The sequence below is a fragment of the Convolutriloba macropyga genome, chromosome 11, assembly GCF_964194025.1.
Source record: "Convolutriloba macropyga chromosome 11, txConMacr16.3, whole genome shotgun sequence".
Taxonomy (NCBI): domain Eukaryota; kingdom Metazoa; phylum Xenacoelomorpha; order Acoela; family Convolutidae; genus Convolutriloba; species Convolutriloba macropyga.
In genome coordinates, this window is record NC_134478.1 from 23688408 (window position 1) to 23714538 (window position 26131).

The 26131-nt window shown below is 40.0% G+C and overlaps 1 protein-coding gene across 2 annotated transcripts in view; it reads left to right on the plus strand.

Moving 5' to 3' along the window:
- LOC142349648 (uncharacterized) overlaps nucleotides 1-26131 on the plus strand; it is a 105099-nt gene that overhangs the window by 12406 nt on the left and 66562 nt on the right. For both annotated transcript variants that reach the window (XM_075401364.1, XM_075401365.1), the window contains exon 2: nucleotides 4959-5089. In XM_075401364.1, the coding sequence (XP_075257479.1) occupies nucleotides 4959-5089 (131 nt within the window). The remainder of the gene's footprint in view (nucleotides 1-4958; nucleotides 5090-26131) is intronic.

The following is a 26131-nucleotide window of genomic DNA, read 5'->3' on the forward strand; positions in this document are numbered from 1 at the left end:
AAATATATGATCTTTCTATAATCACTATGATTCATATGTGGTCTCCCTATGTTACTAAGAATCTTTTTTTCAATTTGTATGATTTAAAAAACCATTCATTGTCTTTGTATGGTTGGATAAAACCAGAGAAAAATATCTATGTATAATAACAAAGAAGCATTTATGGCCTATGCATGATTAGCAAAAGCTACTCGATCCCATTCCGAGACGCTTGAGACCCACTGAAAGGGTCGAATTCAGGTTTTGCTATTATACCATTCGGGCAAGCGAGAGCACCTAGACAATCCGGAACCTGGGTTTCAAAAGATTGTTTAAATGGGTTTCAGATAATCTGAAATTTAAAAACCAGCTCAAAAAAAAGTCCCAGATAAGCCAGTTTAAAAACAATCACCAGAAAAGAAGTCTCAGATAATCTTTGACTAATAATTTGGCTCTTCTACCCAACTCTTGGCATCTCTCGTCCAAAGCTTTTATATTTGTAATTGATTCAGTCCTCATAGGCTCTGGGGATTTTGTATGGGTGTAGATCATATATTATTCTTAGTAATCATTAATTGATGATGCTAAGAAGTCTTTGTATGATTACCAGGAAAGTTCAACCCAAGTATTCGATCGTAATTGTTCCGATATCACTTGTCGTGGGGAGGAACTAAATACTCAAGTGGGTTTTTTTGTTCAGAGAATTTTGGCCGATCGATATATTCATCGCAGAGAAGTGTGAGTGATATCATTCCCTCGATAACTTTTCAAAAAAAAACGAAAAATCAAAAAATCTTTTAAATTTTGAATTTTACGCTGGACCAGTTTTTAAATATACCACTCACATTTGTCTGCGATGAATATATCGATCGGCCAAAATTCTCTGAACAAAAAAAACCCATTTGAATCTATAGTTCCTCCCCCCGACAAGTGGGGTCGAAACAATTATGATCAAATACTTGGGTTGAACTTTCCTGGTAATCATACAAAAACTTCTTAGCATGAGCAATTAATGATTACTAAGAGTAATATATGATCTTTCTATAATCACTATGATTCATATGTGGTCTCCCTATGTTACTAAGAATCTTTTTTTCAATTTGTATGATTTAAAAAACCATTCATTGTCTTTGTATGGTTGGATAAAACCAGAGAAAAATATCTATGTATATAAACAAAGAAGCATTTATGGCCTATGCATGATTAGCAAAAGCTACTCGATCCCATTCCGAGACGCTTGAGACCCACTGAAAGGGTCGAATTGAGGTTTTGCTATTATACCATTCGGGCAAGCGAGAGCACCTAGACAATCCGGAACCTGGGTTTCAAAAGATTGTTTAAAATGGGTTTCAGATAATCTGAATTTAAAAACCAGCTCAAAAAAAAGTCCCAGATAAGCCAGTTTAAATACAATCACCAGAAAAGAAGTCTCAGATAATCATTGACTAATATTTTGGCTCTTCTATCCAACTCTTGGCATCTCTCGTCCAAAGCTTTTATATTTCTGATTGATTCAGTCCTCATAGGCTCTGGGGATTTTGTATGGGTGTAGATCATATATTACTTAGTAATCATGAATTGATGATGCTAAGAAGTCTTTGTATGATTACCAGGAAAGTTCAACCCAAGTATTTGATCGCAATTGTTCCGATATCACTTGTCGTGGGGAGGAACTAAATACTCAAGTGGGTTTTTTTGTTCAGAGAATTTTGGCCGATCGATATATTCATCGCAGAGAAGTGTGAGTGATATCATTACCTCGATAACTTTTCAAAAAAAAACGAAAAATCAAAAAATCTATTTAATTTTGAATTCCACGCTGGACCAGCTTTTTAATGATACCACTCACATTTCTCTGCGATGAATATATGGATCGGCCAAAATTCTCTGAACAAAAAAACCCATTTGAATCTATAGTTCCTCCCCCGACAAGTGGGGTCGAAACAATTATGATCAAATACTTGGGTTGAACTTTCCTGGTAATCATAAAAAAACTTCTTAGCATGAGCAATTAATGATTACTAAGAGTAATATATGATCATTCTATAATCACTATGATTCATATATGGTCTCCCTATGTTACTAAGAATCTTTTATTGACCCTGTATGATTTAAAAAACCATTCATTGTCTTTGTATGGTTGGAGAAAACCACAGAAAAATATCCATGTATAATAACAAAGAAGCATTTATGGCCTATGCATGTTTAGCAAAAGCTACTCGATCCCATTCCGAGACGCTTGAGACCCACTGAAAGGGTCGAATTGAGGTTTTGCTATTATACCATTCAGGCAAGCGAGAGCACCTAGACAATCCGGAGCCTGGGTTTCAAAAGATTGTTTAAAATGGGTTTCAGATAATCTGAAATTAAAAACCAGCTCAAAAAAGAGTCCCAGATAAGCCAGTTTAAAAACAATCACAAGAAAAGAAGTCTCAGATAATCATTGACTAATAATTTGGCTCTTCTATCCAACTCTTGGCATCTCTCGACCAAAGCTTTTATATTTCTGATTGATTCAGGCTTCATAGGCTCTGGGGATTTTGTATGGATGTAGATCATATATTATTTTCAGTAATCATTAATTGATCATGCTAAGAAGTTTTTGTATGATTACCAGGAAAATTCAACCCAAGTATTTGATCGTAATTGTTCCGACCCCACTTGTCGGGGGGAGGAACTAATACTCAAATGGGTTTTTTCGTCAGAGAATTTTGACCGATCGATATATTAACCGCAGAGAAGTGTGAGTGATATCATTACCTCGATAACTTTTCGAAGAAAAAACGCAAAACAAAAAATCTTATAAATTTTGAATTTTACGCTGGACCAGTTTTTAAATATACCACTCACATTTGTCTGCGATGAATATATCGATCGGCCAAAATTCTCTGAACAAAAAAAAACATTTGAGTATATAGTTCTTCCCCGACAAGTGGGGTCGGAACAATTATGATCAAATACTTGGGTTGAACTTTCCTGTTAATCATACAAAAACTTCTTAGCATGATCAATTAATGATTACTAATAGTAATATATGATCTTTCTATAATCACAATGATTCATATATGGCCTCCCTATGTTACTAAGAATCTTTTATTGACCTTGTATGATTTAAAAAAACCATTCATTGTCTTTGTATGGTTGGAGAAAACCACAGAAAAATATCCATGTATAATAACAAAGAAGCATTTATGGCCTATGCATGATTAGCAAAAAGCTACTCGATCCCATTCCGAGACGCTTGAGACCCACTGAAAGGGTCGAATTGAGGTTTTGCTATTATACAATTCAGGCAAGCGAGAGCACCTAGACAATCCAGAACCTGGGTTTCAAAAGATTGTTCAAAATGGGCTTCAGATAATCGGAAATTAAAAACAAGCTCAAAAAAGAGTCCGAGATAAACCAGTTTAAAAACAATCACCAGAAAAGAAGTCTCAGATAATCTTTGACTAATAACTTGGCTCTTCTACCCAATTCTTGGCATCTCTCGACCAAAGCATCTATATTTCTGATTGATTCAGGCTTTATAGGCTCTGGGGATTTTGTATGGGTGTTGTATTTCTAACAAACACAATTTTAGATTTTCCACAGTGTGTGGTATTATCGATACCGTAGAAATTGTTGAGGGACAAAATGCACTCCCGAAAACAAAACTGAATCTCGTTTTCAAGGTTTTTCAGACATAATCGTGAGTTTTTGGTGAAAACCATATATGACTTTGTTTGTTTACGAAGATGGCTCCATTTGTGCAATAGTAGTTGCCTCCACTTTTGGTTTCTTGCTTAACATGTGCTCATACTTGTTTATTTGGTTTAATTTAAGCGAATTAAAAAACTGATTATAAAATTTGTATGATTGCTAAGCTTCCAAAAAAAAACATATATGACCTAGTATGGTTACTAAGATGGTTTATTAAATGCAAATGTTTTTATGTCAATGTTTACTCTTTGTAACTTGTCATTTGTTCATTTGTTTGTTTTGGCCAATTTAAGAACAGAAAAAAAATTTATGATATATGATTGCCAAGATTCTGGGTAACCTGATCTGGATGACCGATCAATTAAGAGTCATTCAAACCCAATTTTACCAAACGTATGTCTGCAACAAAAGTGCAACTAGAGTCTTGTTACTTTTTTATTACGGCAAAGTCCTAAGGCGTTATTTTCATTTCAAATAATCCAACCGATTTCTCAGCAGTCTTGAAAAATACGAAATTATTGAAATATTATCGCAGTTTGTGAATTGTCTACTGCTTTTTTGGTTCAGTATTTGTGGTTTAACTTCTACTCTTTTCCTTTCTGGTATCATTACCGGTAATAGTAATGTTACCTACTAATCTAAGCCTCAAATTTCATTAAGATTGAAAGTTTTCGAGTTTTACTTCTTCGGCCAATTTCTTAATTGAATCATCTGGCCGCAAGTGATTTAATTTAAGTACATGCCGAATGACAATATACCTTAAGCCAAAAAGAACTTAATATTGATACTTCCCAAATCCGCTTTCCTTCAAAAAACAATCCGCTTACCTAGCCAATTTTTTCCCTCAAAATTTTCTGCTTTGTGTACTGCTTTTTTAAAAAGAATCGGGGGAAAAAGAACTTTTAATATATGAAATAAACAAACTTTTTAAAACACACGATCTCTTATTTGGCGCCTGCTTCCTTATCTTATTTTAAACAAAAATTTAGTTTCAAAAAATTCCCCTGCCTTTGAAATCTTTCGGGACATATCACAACATACTGATCTGTAATTTTTCTAAGGTGGTAAAGATGTCTTACAAAATGCTCCTAAATTATTTTAAAAAAATTGTCTCCAATTCATTTTCTCCATTGTTGATTTCAAATTGTTTCCATTAGAGATAATTTGTGATCCTGGATAATAAATCAGGAGGCATACTGTGCGACGCAAATTACAAGTCGGTTTTTGTTTGGTTTTCCAAAGTGTTTGATGAGATATGTATCTAAACTGAGCTTTTTCAGCTGATGTTGGTTCTGCCCTTGGGATTTGTTGCTGCGCAGGTGGACCTGACTCTTGAACCGAATGCCACAGGATGTGAAGTTGCCATGGCAGTCATTGACAAGATCAATCTCTTCACAGACTTCAGCAAACAGTTGGTAACAAAATGTGGTTTTGAACAACCTATTATAGAGTGGAAAATTTATGTGAAAGCTAAATAATTTTCAAGCGTGTATCAAGTTACAAAATCGCATCTGAAAACTTAAGTGTTGAGAATCCAAAATCTATCTTTTTTTTTAAATCTGCAAACATGTAAATTAAACTAACCACTTGGTTAATGTTACATGTTAGGAATTTATTAATCAAACATTATTTTGTTCTAATTTATAACAAACTAAGGTTCGGTTTTCGTAAAATAATTTAATAAAAAATATCAACCCTTCTGTCTATTGGAACTCTTTCGTGTCGTTTAAGCATTTCCGCTGTAAATTTTGTTTAAATTTGGTCTTCAACGTTTTTTTTCTAATTGTAATTGGAAGTGTGTTCCATTTTCGAATAAAGTTACGAACAATTGAACCATTACTCCATTTTGACTTACATTTTTGTTCTAAGAAAAGGTTATGGGTTCGTTTGTTTACAATAATAGGCACGTTTTCTAAAAATCTGAAATGTTTATTAGAGCGATTTCTTGTTTGTTGGAGAATATTGAAAAACCTATTTAAAGACACCCGTGTTATTTGGAGCTCTGCTGGAAGAATTTTAGTCTCCAGAAGTAGATCTCTGGCAGTATCGTATTTGGTTTTCATAAAGCAAACTTTTATTCCCCAGTTTATCTGTTTGTTAATTCTGTCAATAGAGTAAGATGGTAAATTTTGAAAAAAAAATTGCGCTAAAATCTAAATGAGACAAAACTAGTGATTTGAAAAGATTTAATCTTGTTTTTAGCGGTACCTGATAACGAACCAAATATAATGATCTGATTGCTGAAGCCATTTTACTGATAACCTTATTTAGTTGATTTTGGTATGTCAGTTCCCTATCAATTATTACACCTAAATATCTACATTTTTCAGATGCTTCCAATCGGTGTCCCTTGAAATCGACAGTTTCAATGATCGGCAATTTTTCATTCCTGAACACCATTAACTCCGTTTTTTTCTCATTCAAAGTTAACCTGTTTTGTTTCATATATTGATCTGTCTTGTTTAATGTATCTTCAGCTATTAGCTGCAAATTTGCTTCATTCTTTGCATGACATAGAATTGCTGTATCATCGGCAAACTGTAATACATCACAATTCGTTGATACAGCTTCACTGAAATCGTTGACATAAAGTATAAAAATTAGAGGCCCTAAGACAGTTCCCTGAGGAACACCGTGATTTATGACAACCCAATCTGATTTTGCTATCCCATTTTTTACACACTGTTTTCTATCACAAAGGAAAGAGTTTAATAAGATTCATGCATTTTCTCCAATTCCATACCTTTTTATTTTGTTCATAAAAACATCTATAGATATTGAGTTGAAAGCCTTTGCTAAGTCTAAAAAGAGTGTGAGAAATAATTCTTCACAACATATAATTCAACGTTGGCTTGCCTCAAGTTGGTGCTATGATTTTTGGCAGTTGTTGACAATTGTATTCAAATAGTGATGCTGCATTAAATTTTGGTCCTTTTAAGTCACAATAATTTCATTTTCGTGATAGTTGCAATGTCATTCACATGTTCCAAGACAAAGTGCAAAAATATAGAAAAAATATATATTGAAAAAAATAAAAAATAGTTCTTAATAATGGGTACCTGGGGTCTCTCCGATAAAAAAAACCGTGATCAAAGAATTAAAAGGGAAAAGGGACTGATATCTGCTAACTAATAAGATAGCGGAGGGAAAATAAAGCAACTAAGGTTTTTGTTTGTCCGTCTTTCAATCTTTTTCCTGAATAACGCATTTCAGCATTAGAAAAGGTGGTAAACGGTAATGTCTACAATAAAAACCGTGGAAAATAAAAGTGAAATAAGTAAAAGTGATATCAATTTTACATCTTTTTTATCAAAATAAAAAAAAAGTGATATCATCTTTTTTATCAAAATAAAAAAGAAATATCAATTTCGAAAATAATTTTTTTATAGAACTATCTTCCCTGTCCTCTGTTTATTAATGAGATTCAAAAATCAAATTGAAAAAGCCAAAGATCAAATTTCTGATCCCTCATGCGAAATTGCAACTCATAGAAAACGAATGTTCATAATATGTCCCTAACAGTTAAGTTTCCACAATTTGTGTCCTCTTTCACAAGTTGTGCTGTAAGTAATACTGAAACGGTTGGCTTACCGATAATTGCCTTTTTCACCCGATTTTGTACTTAAGGTCTGCAGCAGGAACGGACCCGGGCTGAATTTTATCGCACAAAATGATGTAAGAGTGGGGCTGCAATGGGAGGATTTTTTTAGGAAAATGCAGATAAAAACCCTTACGTCTTTTTGGGCTGCATTGGACTTCCAAGGGGGGTAAAACGATGTAAGAGTTCGGGGTAATTTGTATTTTACCCCCTCACTCTTACACCATTTTAACCCCCTTGGCAGACCAAAAATGCTGTAAGAGTGGGGGGTTAATTTGTCTTTTACCCCTCACTCTTACACCATTTTACCCCACTTGGAAGCCCAATGCAGCCCAAAAAGATGTAAGAGTTTTGAGCTGCATTTTCCTAAAAAATCTTCCCATTGCAGCCCCTCTCTTACATCATTTTACCCCCCTTGGCAGACCAAAAAAGCTGTAAGAGTGGGGGGTTAATTTGTCTTTTACCCCCTCATTCTTACACCATTTTACCCCCCTTGGAAGCTCAATGCAGCCCAAAAAGATGTAAGAGTTTTGAGCTGCAATTTCCTAAAAAAACCTCCTATTGCAGCCCCACTCTTACTCTTACATCATTTTACCCCCCCCCCTGACAGCCCAACTCTTACATCATTTTACCCCCCCTGGCAGCCCAACTCTTACATCATTTTACCCCCTCAATCTTACATTGTGTTAGCCCCCATACCTGAAGACTGCCAGTCCTGAACCCACAACCTCTGTACCTCGTCGCCTTATCCTTCAGACCATCAAAGCTTGTCCAACTCTTGACGGTATATATATATATATATATATATATATATATATACATATAAATATATATATATATATATATATATATATATATATATATATATATATATCTTGTTAGAATTGCCCCATCTCAACAAATTACCCCTCACTCCTACATCGTTTTACCCCCACAAAACAAATTACCCCCTCATTTTTACACCATTTTACCCCCCTTGCAGCCCAACTCTTACATCATTTTACCCCTCTGAACAAATTACCCCCTCAATCTTACATTGTGTTAGCCCCCATACCTGAAGACTGCCAGTCCTGAACCCACAACCTCTGTACCTCGTCGCCTTATCCTTCAGACCATCAAAGCTTGTCCAACTCTTGACGGTATATATATATATATATATATATATATATATATATATATATATACATATAAATATATATATATATATATATATATATATCTTGTTAGAATTGCCCCATCTCAACAAATTACCCCTCACTCCTACATCGTTTTACCCCCACAAAACAAATCACCCCCTCATTTTTACACCATTTTACCCCCCTTGCAGCCCAACTCTTACATCATTTTACCCCTCTGAACAAATTACCCCCTCAATCTTACACCATTTTATCCCCCTAGGCAGCCCAACTATTACATCATTTTACCCCCTCTGAACAAATTACCCCCTCACTCTTACAACATTTTAACCCCCTTGGCAGCCCAACTCCTACAATATTTTACCCCCTCTGGACAAATTACCCCCTCACTCTTGCAACATTTTACCCCCCTTGGCAGCCCAACTCTTACATCACTCTACCCCCTCTGAACAAATTACACTCTCACTCTTACACCATTTTAGCCCCTTGGCAGCCCAACTCTTACAACATTTTACCCTCTATGGGCAAATTACCCCCTCACTCTTACACCATTTTACCCCCCTTGGCAGACCAACTCTTACATCACTTTACCCCCTCTGAACAAATTACACCCTCACTCTTACACCATTTTACCCCCCTTGGCAATCCGACTCTTACATCATTTTACCCCCTCTGAACAAACTACCCCCTCAATCTTACACAATTTTACCCCCCTTGGCAGCCCAACTCTTACATCATTTTAACCTCTATGGACAAATTCCCCCTCACTCTTACACCATTTTACCCCCCTTGGCAGCCCAGCTCTTACATCATTTTACCCCCTCTGAACAAATTACCCCCTCACTCTTACACAATTTTACCCCATGGCAGCCCAACTCTTACATCATTTTACCCTCTATGGACAAATTACCCCCTCACTCTTACACCATTTTACCCCCCTTGGCAGCCCAACTCTTACATCATTTTACAACCTCTGGACAAATTAACCCCTCACTCTTACACCATTTTACCCCCCTTGGCAGCCCGACTCTTATATCATTTTACCCCCTCTTAACAAACTACCCCCTCAATCTTACACCATTTTACCCCATGGCAGCCCAACTCTTACATCATTTTACCCTCTATGGACAAATTACCCCCTCACTCTTACACCATTTTACCCCCCTTGGCAGCCCAACTCTTACATCATTTTACAACCTCTGGACAAATTAACCCCTCACTCTTACACCATTTTACCCCCCTTGGCAGCCCGACTCTTATATCATTTTACCCCCTCTTAACAAACTACCCCCTCAATCTTACACCATTTTACCCCATGGCAGCCCAACTCTTACATCATTTTACCCTCTATGGACAAATTACCCCCTCACTCTTACACCATTTTACCCCCCTTGGCAGCCCAACTCTTACATCATTTTACAACCTCTGGACAAATTAACCCCTCACTCTTACACCATTTTACCCCCCTTGGCAGCCCGACTCTTATATCATTTTACCCCCTCTGAACAAACTAACCCCTCAATCTTACACCATTTTACCCCCCTTGGCAGCCCAACTCTTACATCATTTTACCCTCTATGGACAAATTACCCCCTCAATCTTACACCATTTTACCCCCCTTGGCAGCCCAACTCTTACATCTTTTTACCCCCCCCCCCCTCTGGACAAATCACCCCCTCACCCTTACACCATTTTACCCCCCTTGGCAGCCCGACTCTTACATCATAAGTAAGTAATACTGAAACGGTTGGCTTACCGATAATTGCCTTTTTCACCCGATTTTGTACTTAAGGTCTGCAGCAGGAACGGACCCGGGCTGAATTTTGTCGCACAAAATGATGTAAGAGTGGGGCTGCAATGTGAGGATTTTTTTAGGAAAATGCAGATAAAAACCCTTACGTCTTTTTGGGCTGCATTGGACTTCCAAGGGGGGTAAAACGATGTAAGAGTTCGGGGTAATTTGTATTTTACCCCCTCACTCTTACACCATTTTAACCCCCTTGGCAGACCAAAAATGCTGTAAGAGTGGGGGGTTAATTTGTCTTTTACCCCTCACTCTTACCGCATTTTACCCCACTTGGAAGCCCAATGCAGCCCAAAAAGATGTAAGAGTTTTGAGCTGCATTTTTCTAAAAAATCTTCCCATTGCAGCCCCTCTCTTACATCATTTTACCCCCCTTGGCAGACCAAAAAACTGTAAGAATGGGGGGTTAATTTGTCTTTTACCCCCTCATTCTTACACCATTTTACCCCCCTTGGAAGCTCAATGCAGCCCAAAAAGATGTAAGAGTTTTGAGCTGCAATTTCCTAAAAAAACCTCCTATTGCAGCCCCACTCTTACTCTTACATCATTTTACCCCCCCCCCCCCCCCTGACAGCCCAACTCTTACATCATTTTACCCCCCCTGGCAGCCCAACTCTTACATCATTTTACCCCCTCAATCTTACATTGTGTTAGCCCCCATACCTGAAGACTGCCAGTCCTGAACCCACAACCTCTGTACCTCGTCGCCTTATCCTTCAGACCATCAAAGCTTGTCCAACTCTTGACGGTATATATATATATATATATATATACATATAAAATATATATATATATATATATATATATATATATATATATATCTTGTTAGAATTGCCCCATCTCAACAAATTACCCCTCACTCCTACATCGTTTTAACCCACAAAACAAATTACCCCCTCATTTTTACACCATTTTACCCCCCTTGCAGCCCAACTCTTACATCATTTTACCCCTCTGAACAAATTACCCCCTCAATCTTACACCATTTTATCCCCCTAGGCAGCCCAACTATTACATCATTTTACCCCCTCTGAACAAATTACCCCCTCACTCTTACAACATTTTAACCCCCTTGGCAGCCCAACTCTTACAATATTTTACCCCCTCTGGACAAATTACCCCCTCACTCTTACAACATTTTATCCCCCTTGGCAGACCAAAAAACTGTAAGAATGGGGGGTTAATTTGTCTTTTACCCCCTCATTCTTACACCATTTTACCCCCCTTGGAAGCTCAATGCAGCCCAAAAAGATGTAAGAGTTTTGAGCTGCAATTTCCTAAAAAAACCTCCTATTGCAGCCCCACTCTTACTCTTACATCATTTTACCCCGCCCCCCCTGACAGCCCAACTCTTACATCATTTTACCCCCCCTGGCAGCCCAACTCTTACATCATTTTACCCCCTCAATCTTACATTGTGTTAGCCCCCATACCTGAAGACTGCCAGTCCTGAACCCACAACCTCTGTACCTCGTCGCCTTATCCTTCAGACCATCAAAGCTTGTCCAACTCTTGACGGTATATATATATATATATATATATATATACATATAAATATATATATATATATATATATATATATATATATATATATATCTTGTTAGAATTGCCCCATCTCAACAAATTACCCCTCACTCCTACATCGTTTTAACCCACAAAACAAATTACCCCCTCATTTTTACACCATTTTACCCCCCTTGCAGCCCAACTCTTACATCATTTTACCCCTCTGAACAAATTACCCCCTCAATCTTACACCATTTTATCCCCCTAGGCAGCCCAACTATTACATCATTTTACCCCCTCTGAACAAATTACCCCCTCACTCTTACAACATTTTAACCCCCTTGGCAGCCCAACTCTTACAATATTTTACCCCCTCTGGACAAATTACCCCCTCACTCTTACAACATTTTATCCCCCTTGGCAGCCAAACTCTTACATCACTCTACCCCCTCTGAACAAATTACACTCTCACTCTTACACCATTTTACCCCCCTTGGCAACCCGACTCTTACATCATTTTACCCCCTCTGAACAAACTACCCCCTCAATCTTACACAGTTTTACCCCCCTTGGCAGCCCAACTCTTACATCATTTTAACCTCTATGGACAAATTACCCCTTCACTCTTACACCATTTTACCCCCCTTGGCAGCCCAGCTCTTACATCATTTTACCCCCTCTGAACAAATTACTCCCTCACTCTTACACCATTTTACCCCATGGCAGCCCAACTCTTACATCATTTTACCCTCTATGGACAAATTACCCCCTCACTCTAACACCATTTTACCCCCCTTGGCAGCCCAACTCTTACATCATTTTACAACCTCTGGACAAATTAACCCCTCACTCTTACACCATGTTACCCCCCTTGGCAGCCCGACTATTATATCATTTTACCCCCTCTGAACAAACTACCCCCTCAATCTTACACCATTTTACCCCATGGCAGCCCAACTCTTACATCATTTTACCCTCTATGGACAAATTACCCCCTCACTCTTACACCATTTTACCCCCCTAGGCAGCCCAGCTCTTACATCATTTTACCCCCTCTGAACAAATTACCCCCTCACTCTTATACCATTTTACCCCATGGCAGCCCAACTCTTACATCATTTTACAACCTCTGGACAAATTAACCCCTCACTCTTACACCATTTTACCCCCCTTGGCAGCCCGACTATTATATCATTTTACCCCCTCTGAACAAACTACCCCCTCAATCTTACACCATTTTACCCCCCTAGGCAGCCCAGCTCTTACATCATTTTACCCCCTCTATGGACAAATTACCCCCTCACTCTTACACCATTTTACCCCCCTTGGCAGCCCAACTCTTACATCATTTTACAACCTCTGGACAAATTAACCCCTCACTCTTACACCATTTTACCCCCCTTGGCAGCCCGACTATTATATCATTTTACCCCCTCTGAACAAACTACCCCCTCAATCTTACACCATTTTACCCCCCTTGGCAGCCCAACTCTTACATCATTTTTTCCTCTATGGACAAATTACCCCCTCAATCTTACACCATTTTACCCCCCCTTGGCAGCCCAACTCTTACATCATTTTACCCCCCCCCCTCTGGACAAATTACCCCCTCACCCTTACACCATTTTACCCCCCTTGGCAGCCCGACTCTTACATCATTTTACCCCCACTGAACAAATTACCCCCTCACTCTTACACCATTTTACCCCATGGCAGCCCAACTTTTACATCATTTTACCCTCTATGGACAAATTACCCCCTCACTCTTACACCATTTTACCCCCCTTGGCAGCCCAACTCTTACATCATTTTACAACCTCTGGACAAATTACACCCTCACTCTTGCACCATTTTACCCCCCTTGGCAGCCCGACTCTTACATCATTTTACCCCCTCTGAACAAACTACCCCCTCAATCTTACAAAATTTTACTCCCCTTGGCAGCCCAACTCTTACATCATTTTACCCTCTATGGACAAATTACCCCCTCACTCTTAAACCAATTTACCCCACTTGGCAGCCCAACTCTTACATCATTTTACCCCCCCCCCCCCACCTCTGGACAAATTACCCCCTCACCCTTACACCATTTTACCCCCTTGCCAGCCCGACTCTTACATCATTTTACCCTCTATGGACAAATTACCCCCTCACTCTTACACCATTTTACCGCCCTTGGCAGCCCAACTCTTACATCATTTTACAACCTCTGGACAAACTAACCCCTCACTCTTACACCATTTTACCCCCCTTGGCAGCCCGACTCTTACATCATTTTACCCCCTCTGAACAAATTACCTCCTCACTCTCACACCATTTTACCCCCCTTGGCAGTGCGACTCATACATCATTTTACCCCCTCTGAACAAACTACCCCCTCAATCTTACACCATTTTACTCCTTGGCAGCCCAACTCTTACATCATTTTACCCTCTATGGACAAATTACCCCCTAACTCTTACACCATTTTACCCCCCTTGGCAGCCCAACTCTTACATCATTTATTTTACCCCCCTGGACAAATTACCCCCTCACCCTTACACCCTTTTACCCCACTTGGCAGCCCGACTCTTACATCATTTTACCCCCTCTGAACAAATTACCCCCTCACTCTTACACCATTTTACCCCCCTTGGCAGCCCAACTCTTACATCATTTATTTTACCCCCCTGGACAAATTACCCCCTCACCCTTACACCATTTTACCCCCCTTGGCAGCCCGACTCTTACATCATTTTACCCCCTCTGAACAAATTACCCCCTCACTCTCACACCATTTTACCCCCCTTGGCAGCGCGACTCTTACATCATTTTACCCCCTCTGAACAAACTACCCCCTCACTCTTACACCATTTTACCCCCTTGGCAGCCCAATTCTTACATCATTTTACCCTCTATGCAAAAATTACCCCCTCACTCTTACACCATTTTACCCCCTTGGCAGCCTAACTCTTACGTCATTTTACAAACTCTGGAAAAATTAACCCCTCACTCTTACACCATTTTACCCCCCTTGGCTGCCCGACTCTTACATCATTTTACCCCCTCTGAACAAATTACCCCCTCAATTTTACACCATTTTACCCCCCTTAGCAGCCAAACTCTTACATCATTTTACCCTCTATGGACAAATTACTCCCTCACTCTTAAACCATTTTACCCCCCTTGGAAGCCCAACTCTTACATAATTTTACCCCCTCTGGACAAATTACCCCCTCACCCTTACACCATTTTACCCCCCCTGGCAGCCCGACTCTTGCATCATTTTACCCCCTCTGGACAAATTACCCCCTCACTCTTACACCATTTTACCCCCCCTTGGCAGCCCGACTCTTACATCATTTCACCCACTCTGAACAAATTACCCCCTCACTCTTACACCATTTTACCCCCTTGCTAGCCCGACTCTTACATCATTTTACCCACTCTGAACAAATTACACCCTCACTTTTACACCATTTTACCCACCCTTGGCAGCCGAACTCTTACATCAATAAACCCCCTCTGAACAAATTACCCCCTCACTCTTACACCATTTTACCACTCTTGGCAGCCCAACTCTTTCATCATTTCACCCCCTCTGGACAAATTAGCCCCTCACTCTTACAACATTTTGTCCCCCTTGGCAGCTCGACTCTTACATCATTTTACCTCTTCTAAATTTCAATCAGGGGGAGAGGGGTAATTCCTGAGAAGTCCTCACATTGCAGCCCATTGCAGCCCACTCTTACATGGCAATTTCAGTCAAGGGGGTAATTCCTGAAAAGTACTCCCATTGCATCCCAATGCAGCCAACTCTTACATGGCAATTTCAGTCAGGGGGGGGGGGTAATTTCTGAAAACTCTTTCCATTGCAGCCCCTTGCAACCCACTCTTATATGGCAATTTTTGTTAGCGCGGTAATTCCTCAAAAGTTCTCCCATTACAGCCCTTTGCAGCCCACTCTTACATGGCAATTTCAGTCAGAGGGTAATTCCTGAAAAGTCCTCCCATTGCAGCCCATTGCAGCCCACTCTTACATGGCAATTTCAGTCAAGGGGGTAATTCCTGAAAAGTACTCCCATTGCATCCCAATGCAGCCAACTCTTACAAGGCAATTTCAGTGAGGGGGGGGGTAATTTCTGAAAACTCTTTCCATTGCAGCCCACTGCAGCCCACTCTTACGTGGCAATTTCAGTCGGGGGGGGGGTAATTCTTGAAAAGTCCTCCCATTGCAGCCCATTGCAGCCCACTCTTACATGGCAATTTCAGTCAGGGGAGTAATTCCTGAAAAGTCCTCCCATTGCATCCCGTTGCAGCCCACTCTTATATGGCAATTTCAGTCAGGGGTTAATTCCTGACAAGTTCTCCCATTGCAGCCCATTGCAGCCCACTCTTACATGGCAATTTCAGTCAGGGGGGGTAATTTCTGAAAAGTCTTTCCATTGCAGCCCATTGCAGCCCACTCCTACATGGCAATTTCAGTCGGGGAGGTAGTTCCTGAAAAGTCCTCCCATTGCAGCCCATTGCAGCCCACTCTTACATGGCAATTTCAGTCAGGGGGGTAATTCCTGAAAAGTCCTCCCATTGCAGCCCGTTGCAGTCCACTCTTACATGGCAATTTCAGTCAGGGGGTAATTCCTGACAAGTCCTCCCATTGCAGCCCATTGCAGCTCACTCTTACATGGCAATTTCAGTCAGGGGGTAATTCCTGAAAAGTCCTCCCATTGCAGCCCATTGCAGCCCACTCTTACAAGGCAATTTCAGTCAGGGGGGTAATTCCTCAAAAGTCCTCCCATTGCAGCCCAACTCTTACATCATTTTACCCCCTGAACAAATTACCCCCACACTCTTACATCAATTTACCCCCATAGACAAATTACCCCCCCCCCCACTCTTACACTCTTACATCAAAATGGGAGGATTTTAGGGAGGACATTCGACCCGGGGAGTTTGTAGATACAATAATTATTGGCTAGCGGATGACGTGATTTCCCCTTTATCTTAGTCTGGTTTTGCTCATTCCTAAAACGGTTTCTTATGAGCAAATTTTACATGTACAAAACTCTGGATACTTGACGGTGTTGGAGTTGAGCTTAAGAAATAACAAAATTGCGTAGGAAGTAAAATTCAGCGCAGATTCAAAATAGACCCAAATAAATGCGTAGGACGAAAACTATTACTGTGTCCTATTTTTATCCGGATTATCCATCCCCTTAGCGAAGAAACTGTGTATAGCAAATCAGAAACAGCCGCGTATGCCACCTCAGCAGAAAAAAATGTTAACAAATTGAACAAAAATAAGAACACACAAGTTGATTTCTCAGTCTAGCAACTCGAGCTAGCACATAAACTGAGCAATTAAAATGTTAAAAAAATATAGTTTTGAGCAGTATATCTGTTACTGCGTCTTGCCAAAACCAAACACTTGAGCAATATAATGGTTAAATTGATACTGTGTCTTGATACCAATAATTTTTCTTGAGTAGAATTCTCTCTAATATTGTGTCTTGTATCGAAAACTTCTCGAACATTGAATTCAATTTTCTGTGTCCTAATTTCAAATCTTCAACTCGTGAATACTCTGCAAAAATTGCAACACACACACACCTAGGATTAAGTTAGAAACCAATTTTTCATAACCATTCGCAGGCATATATTTTTGCCTTAGATTTGTTTCATCAAAACGATTGAACTGGTAAACATATAGAGATACCGTATTGCGTGATCTGTGGACCCAGTTCAATTGAGAAAAAATCCAAAACTAAGTTAGTTAAATTAGTTAACGCAACGGTAAGTAGAGCAGAGCGGATATACAGTTACAAAAGCAAACTATATAAACGAAGTTTCTGGACAGATTTTGTAACCACTCAGAACGAACTGGGCAGTGTAAAACTTTCTTTGTGAAACACAGGAGGAGCAGCCGTTACATTTGGTCCGCCGACCCTGACAGTGGAACAAACTGCTGTCCAACTCAGCAAGTGATGTGCCAGAGGCATCAACGATTAAAACAAAGCTCAACAGGCACTTCAACGACGCAAAGCCAATTAGGCAAAGTGCATTAGAAGTTGAATAGCAAGGCTTAACTAAACAAATACACAAAAGTACTGTAGAGATTGAAGCTGCAGTCACAAAGTACAAACGAATTGACTCCGTCACAGAGTCTAGACATTTTGCATAGACATATTAGCAACTGCCAAAAACAACTCGAAGCAAAAACTCAGGAGGGCCAGGAGCTAATCAGAAACAACGATAGATCAAGCAAACTCAAGACCATTTATCAACAGCTACTGAAGCTTGACGACTCTCTTTGCATTCTTCTGCGGAAGCGAGCAAATGTTCTTCGTGATTACGAATTGATTGAACGTTACGAAGCCTAACAGCTAAATTTGTTACAAACATTAAACGCAGATTGGTTACCATACATTCAGGGAGAAACAAACATGACGGATCAACAGAATCAAACCACAAACTTGACAAGCGATGCAAAACCAACTGCCTCTAAGTCTCCACAGTCTGTTGTAGGAGTTTTTCAACAAACTGCTGAACAGGGAAACCCAAACAGGGACAATGATTCAAAGGCCTCCTCTGACAAACGAGCTAAAGAGGCAGAAAAATTTGCAGCTTTAGATAAAGACTTTGCATCAAAAACGCGGTTGAAGCAAATTGAATTCGAATTGAAAAGGAAAGAGCTTGAAATGGAGATGCAACTTTTTGAAGAAGAAGCTGCACTGAAATTGGAATACGAGACAGAAGCTCTTGACGCAAGAGCATCAGATTCTGATGATAGTGAAGCCTGTAGTATTCGAAGTAGGTCACCATTCAATTCGAAAACCCCAAAGAACAAAGATGTTTGCAGTTGGCTCGATAACTCGGCTAATTTCTCCAATTTGCACGATTATAGTTTTGAGGGTGCAAGAACCAGGATCGACAACAGCTATCCCAGGGTAAGCTTTAGCGGCGAAAATGTACTTAAGTCACGGTCACCAACTGGAGAGCGTGCCAGCGCAGCCCAGGAACAAGACAAGTTTAAGCGCAATAAACCAAGCAGTAGTTGTCAGCTACATAAGTTGGAGTTGAGTTCATTCAACGGAAAACCTCTAGAATGGCCGGAGTGGTCGAATATGTTAAAAGCATCGGTTCACCATCGCGAGATAACAGATTCAGAGAAAATGAGCCATTTGTAAACTTTGTTGACAGGTAAAACAAAGTCAGCTATATCAGGAATGGGCTATTCGGGAGAGTTCTACGCTAAAGCGTGGGAACTCCTGGGACGGAAGTTTGGGCAACTTTACCTAATAGTCGACGCTCAGCTTAACATATTGCAAAAACAACAACCAATTCGAATGCACAAATCAACGGCTATTATTAATTACTCAAAAACAATCAGCAACCTAGTTAATGTACTAAAACCTAGGCAATACAATTATGAGGGCAACCTGCGTTCAATTCAACACTGCATGTGGCGATTGAAACATTGCCCCCAAACTTGAAAGAAAAATGGTTCTTCTTCGTTTACGAGTGTCAAGAAGATAGACCCGATCTCACTCTCCTTGAAACGTGGTTAGCTCGAATGGCTTTTGTCTATCAAGGAATACCATCAACCAAGAGCGAACGAAAGGAAGATGATCGACCAAAAGCTAACAAGGAAAAACGATGCTTAAGATCGTCAAATGTTAGTGCGAGTTCGAATGCGAACGAAACGAAACAAATGCAAAACAACAATTGTCCACTAGCGGATGACACTCATAAAATATGGAGCTGTCCAATATTTAAGAATATGAATGTCACCGATAGCTATGCAGGAGTGAGAAAAGAACGCTTATATTATGTATGTCTGGGGAAAGGGCATGCAATCAAAGACTGTAAAGTCCACCTTTGCTACCTACGCTTTCCTCGATAGTGGGTCAACAGTATCATTCATCGACCAAAGCGTCAAGGATCACCTGCGAGCCAAAGGCACGGACTTTACCTTGAACATAGCTGGAATACATGGGATGCAGGATTTGAGGACAGAGAAGGTTCCTATCACAATAAAGGGAATATATTCAGTGAATGGTGCATTCGATTGAAGCGTTTGCACACCCAACGATCTTGTTGGGAAACACAACTTATGATTACAAAGAACTGAAGAACAACTTCAGACACCTGAATGTTCCCACTAACAGAACATTCAACCTGATGGAAGTAGGCATCGTACTTGGACAAGTTGCATACGAAATTCAATGTCCATTGGACTATAAGATTGGAACACGAAGTGAGCCTTTTGCCGTCTTAACAGAATTAGAATGGGTTGTCAGTGGTCCCATGACATGCAATAAAAGTCAAAGTATTTGTCATTTCGCCTTCACAGAACATGTGAAAGTGGCTGAAAATATCCAATCATGGTGGGACTTAGAAACTTATGCTTCCAAAATAAATGTTGTAAGTCAATCAAAGAAAGAGCAGCAAGCTCAGAAGCTTCTAGAGAGCACAACAAAGTTTACAGGCGAGCGGTACGAAGTGGGCATGCTCTGGAGTGCACCAGAACCCAATCTTCCAAACAACTACGGTTCGGCCCTTGTTCAGCTCTACTCACTGGAACAAAGATTCCAACGATACCCAAATTTAAAAGAATTGTATCAACAGTCAATTGATACAGATGTTGAAAAGGGATTTATGAAGATCCTTGCTAAATCGGAAGTCAAAGGTACTTTCGGAAAGGAATGGAATTTGCCTCACCATTCAGCTCTAATCCCCAACAAACCGGGTAAAGGTTGCCGTGTTTGCAACGCTGAAGCAAAATACAAGGTTATGTGCCTAAATGACAAGTTGTTAGCCGGACCCGATCTATTACACGGATTGATCGGAACAATATTCAGATATCGAGAAGGACCAATAGCTCTAACCGCAGATATTGAATATAAGAGCTGCTTGAGATTCCGGTGGCAACCAACAATGAACGACCCTCTGCTTAGGAGTATCAACTTCATGTTTTCAGAGCAAAGAATTCACCAACATGTGCCAACGACGCTCTGATGCGAGTAGCCGTCGATAACGAGGACGAACTCCCAATTGCAGCAAAAACAATCCAAAACAACTTCTACATGGACGATTTCATCAAGTCAGTCGAAACACCTGAAGAAGCTATCGGTTTTCAAACAACTGCAATCTCTTCTCTCAAAACATGGATTTGAACTGAAGAAGTGGATCACCAACAGCGACGTGGTAACCAACGCAGACCCAGAGGACATGAGATCAATCAGCAATACAAAGCAGGTTGAAGTAGAACCCGGCAAGGAAGGTTCATCCGTGCTTGGGCTTCAGTGGACGATTACCGATGATAGTCAACAGGCTTGTAGAGGTACAAGAAAAAAGTTGAGAACCCAATCACCCAGAGGAAGATCTTATCTGTAGTTTCTTCAGTGTTTGATCCTCTCGGACTGTTTGCACCATTCAGTGTTCAAATGAGATTTCTTCGGAAGAGCGTCTGGACCTAAAATGGACAACATTGGGACAACTCAGTGGAACATAACGAAGAAGAGGAGTTTCTGAAATGGAAAGACCAGCTTCCAGAAATAGTAGAAAACAGCATTGATAGAAGATACTTCAGCACAGCCAAAGACAAGTGCGAACTTCATGTGTTTGCCGACGCATCTGAAGACACAATGTGCGCAGTGGCATACTTACGGTCAAAGCCCAAAGAATACTCAGCCGACTCAGCATTTGTAATCGAAAAGTTGCACCGATGCGACACCTTTCCATACCACGCTTGGAACTACAAGCAGCAGTGATGGCGGTGAGACTTAAAGAACAGATAGTGAAGGAACACGAAACGAAGATTTACAGTTGTAATTTTTGTACAGATTCCACTAATGTTCCGCAATAGATTTATAGCTCACACCGTAAGCAACAGGTGTTTGATTGAAACAGAGTGGCCGAGATTTTGGATACAACTAATGTTTCACATTGGAATCATGTGAGTGGTAATAAAAATCCAGCTGACATCGGGACACGAGCGATCAATGTTGACGAACTTAAGACAAGTGAATGGCTCACTGGGATGGCCTGGTTGAAGCAACGAGAGTACGAATGGCCTGAACAGGTGAATTTAACATTTGCTTCAGAGGAACAAAACGACCAAATGGTCTTCTCAGCAAAGGTTGAAAAGAAGAAGCCGATGATTCAGTGGGACGATTCAGCAGTTTCAATCGACTTGTAAATACAATGGCATACGTACAGCGCGTATTTAGAAAACACAAACCGGCAACAAAAAACACCAAGTGATGAAGAAAAAAAGGGTGCACAAGCAGGCATCTTCAGACTACTGCAGCCAGAACAGTTTACTGAAGAGATGAAATCTCTCATGGCTGGAAAGGAAATTCTAAAAAACAGTAAAAACCTCCAGTTTTCGGCATTCATAGACCAGCAAGGACTTATTCGTGCTCAAGGCAGAATAGGTAAAAATCAATTGAACTTCGAAACCAAGTATCCAATACTGTTACTTGGAAAGCACCATGTAGTTGAATTATTCTTGCAATATGAACATAAGAATAGTCATCACAAAAGTAATGATCATGTCAGAAACTAATTCAGCAGAAATTCTGGTTCCTAGGCATACGAAATGCTTTGAGATCATTCAAAAACTAATGCATTAGATGTCGAAAGGGAAGAACCCAAACAGAGGCACCAGTAATAGCAGATCTACCTGAAGAACGATTAGTCGCATCAACAGTGTTCTCTGATGTGGGCGTAGACAAATTTGGACCACTCACAGTAAAGATTGGTCAAAGAAACGAAAAGCGTTGGTGCTGTCTATTCACATGCCCAACTGTACGAGCAGTACATATACGAGATTGTAAAAAATTTAGACAATGAGGGTTGGCTGAATGCATTTCTGCTATTCATTGCTCGAAGAGGCAAACCGGTCAAAATTATTAGTGATAACGGGACAAACTTCGTTGGAGCTGAAAAAGAATTGGCAGAGTATATAGCAGCATGGAACAAGGAGCAAATTGGAGAACATTTGATTCAACAAGATGTCAGATGGAAGTTCAACCCACCTGCAGCACCACACTTTAGAGGAGTGTAGGAAAAACTGGTTAGGAGTTGCAAGAAGGCAATGTACGCAGTGCTGGGCAATCGATCAGTCACGGAAGATGTTCTGTCAACCACAATGTGTCTTGTTGAACAGACGCTGAATGCTAGACCGCTGACACTAGTCAGTTCTGATGCTACCAATTCAGAAGCTATGACTCCAAACAATTTCATGCTTGGCAACAAGAACTTTAGTTTACCGTATCTATCAGGTGCAGAGCAATTTGTTGATCATAAGCTTACGCAGACATCATCTGGGACAGATGCCGTAAAGAGTACTTGCCAACGTTGAACAGTCGAAAGAAATGGCAGACCACAACGGAGAGAAGTTTTCTGCAGGGTGATCTTGTGTGGTTAGTGGAAGACAGCGACAAACGTGGATGTTACAATCTGGGTTGAATAACCGAAACAATTGAAGGTTCCGACGCAGTGATTCCATCAGCGAAAATCCGAACGAAATATGGATACTAAAAGAGGCCAGTAGTGAAGCTCACCCCAGTACTACCAATTGTTTTCACGAAGGAAAAGAGCGCCGGCAATTTTGGAGTTGAGCTTAAGGTATAACAAAATTGCGTAGAAGTAAAAATTCAGCGCAGATTCAAAACAGATCCAAATAAATGCGTAGGACGAAAACTATTAATGTTTCCTATTTTTATCCGGATTATCCATCCCCTTAGCGAAGAAACTGTGTATAGCAAATCAGAAACAGCCGCGTATGCCACGTCAGCAGAAAAAAATGTTAACAAATTGAACAAAAATAAGAACACACAAGTTGATTTCTCAGTCTAGCAACTCGAGCTAGCACATAAACTGAGCAATAAAAAAGTTGAATTATTATAGTCTTGAGCAGTATATTTGTTACTGCGTCTTGCCAAAACCAAACACTTGAGCAATATAATGGTTAAATTGATACTGTGTCTTGATACCAATAATTTTTCTTGAGTAGAATTCTCTCTAATATTGTGTCTTGTATCGAAAACTTCTCGAACATTGAATTCAATTTTCTGTGTCCTAATTTCAAATCTTCAACTCGTGAATACTCTGCAAAAATTGCAACACACACACCTAGGATTAAGTTAGAAACCAATTTTTCATAACCATTCGCAGGCATATATTTTTGCCTTAGATTATTTTCATCAAAACGATTGAACTGGTAAACATATAGAGATCCCGTGTTGTGTGATCTGTGGACCCAGTTCAATTGAGAAAAAATCCAAAACTAAGTTAGTTAAATCGGTTAATGCAATGGTAAGTACAACAGAGCGGATATACAGTTACAAAAGCAAACTGCACAAACGAAATAGCCGGACAGATTTTGTAACCACTCAAAACGAACTGGGCGGTGTAAAACTTTCCATGTTAACCACAAGGAGAGCAGCCGCTACAGACAGTAAACTGAAAACTGCTTTGACAGGTATTCCCTCAATTTTCATTTCGTCCACCCAATGTTGAAAACCAGTCTATAGGAGTCTAGAGCAGAAAATCTATAGGAGAAACCGGCAGAGAAACGATTATTAGCGACACCTCCGACTATAGTCTGAGAAATTAAAGTGGACAAAAATTTGAGATATCTGCGAACCAACTGCCCGCACCCACGAGTAAATTGTTCTCAGCGCTGAATCATAATATTTAAAGTATGTGTCTTTATCTCTAAGCAGTACTTTAATCATGTCGTTTTTTACGCTGATCATGACAAAAACACAAGATTAAAAAAAGATATTCTGAATGTAATCTGCGTAGATCATGTAAACAGTCTGAGCAAACTCTGCTCCGCCAAACTTTAAAGACTGCTCTGCTTCTGGTTGTAACGCAATCCATACAGATAACGGTATTTCCAGCGGTCTGGAGTTGTAGTCAGGTTTTAAATTTTTTAGCTGATAGTTGGGGGCCAAACGGCCTCCCGATCAAGCGGATATACTTTTTTCTTGTAAACGATCTTGCTAAGCAATCATATCATTCCGAACATGGCATTTTTTTCCCATTACATCTACTGTCTCAGATTTACAGAATGGACATTTAACATCCATTCAAAATTTAAGAGCAACAGGAACCCATTCGTAAATAAATGTAGACGCAGATCTGAGCTGAGATGGTGGCTGCGAATAAACAGGGAGCTGATTGTGGTAAAAGAAGATAGAGCAAACGAGCTTTTTCTTAACAAGTGGTCAAAGGCTGAATTATCTATTTCTCCGTGAAACTTTTTGGGTGAGTTGCGTGGAAAAAGTTTTGCATAGTTTTTCAATTGAATGAAGAAGTGAAAAAACTTTAAAACTTCAATTGAATTATGACCTGTTAGTTTTTCTTCAAGAAAAAGGTTTGGAAAACAAAACAAACATATGCAGCCTGATCTTGATCAGCTGATCTTTTTTTCCAACATCGGTTGATGGTAAATGGAAAGCGTGCTTGATCCAACGAAGTATCTGACAATAAAAGTTGCCCACTGAACCCAATCCAATGTGTGCAGGAATTTCATTGACTCGTCTGAGGGCGAATTGCATCACAGAGGGAACACCATTTTTGGGGTCCAAGGCAGTAACGAAGGAAACCAAGAGCATATTGTGGAATTTGTTTATAAGTACCTGTATCCTTCAACGGTTCTTAGTAAACGAGAACTTTTTTTAGTAAACCGCCCGAACCTGTCGCAACTCCTCATATTTCAATTCTCTCTAAACTGTTCCTCTGTATCAACTCTCACGTATCAATCTTGAGTTCAGAACCACATTCTGCTTCTGATGGTGAGGCTTTTTGAGTGCTTTACACATTTTATCCGCGGATCCTGCAATACTTCCGTCATCAAGATACCAGCAGTAATGCGAGAGGTGTGTCAATTTTCTTCACTTTCGGTACTACGAGGCCAGATTGCAGGAGAAAACAAAAATGGACCCAATGGGTCTCCCTGTTGCATTTCAAACTGACTGTCAGCCATTAACCAATTGAACAACATTTCACCATATCGCAAGTAACAAAAAGAAAAAGGAATGAAATCGGGGCATCACATTTTCTGATGAGCAGAGGATTTTTGTACGCTCCTCTGAATGAAATGCTTTCATGAATGCAATTTGGAGTATGTCCCTTTTTTTGTTTTCTACAATTTTTTGGAGAATTTTTCGGCTTCTCTTTTGACAGCTACTTCCAGCTGCTTTGCTCCAGTCAAGTCTCTGGTCTAGGAAGCTTGCATTATTTGATATGCACTTGAATTGAGACACCTAATAATTTCACCCACCGCAATAATCTAAAGACAGATTCTATTTCTCCATTGCTGTCAGTGAAGCACGTCAGAAATATGGATCCACAAAGCTGGGGAGTTGGTTTCTGCTGACCAGGATCACTAATTTGGTTGGAAAGTTGTTACCC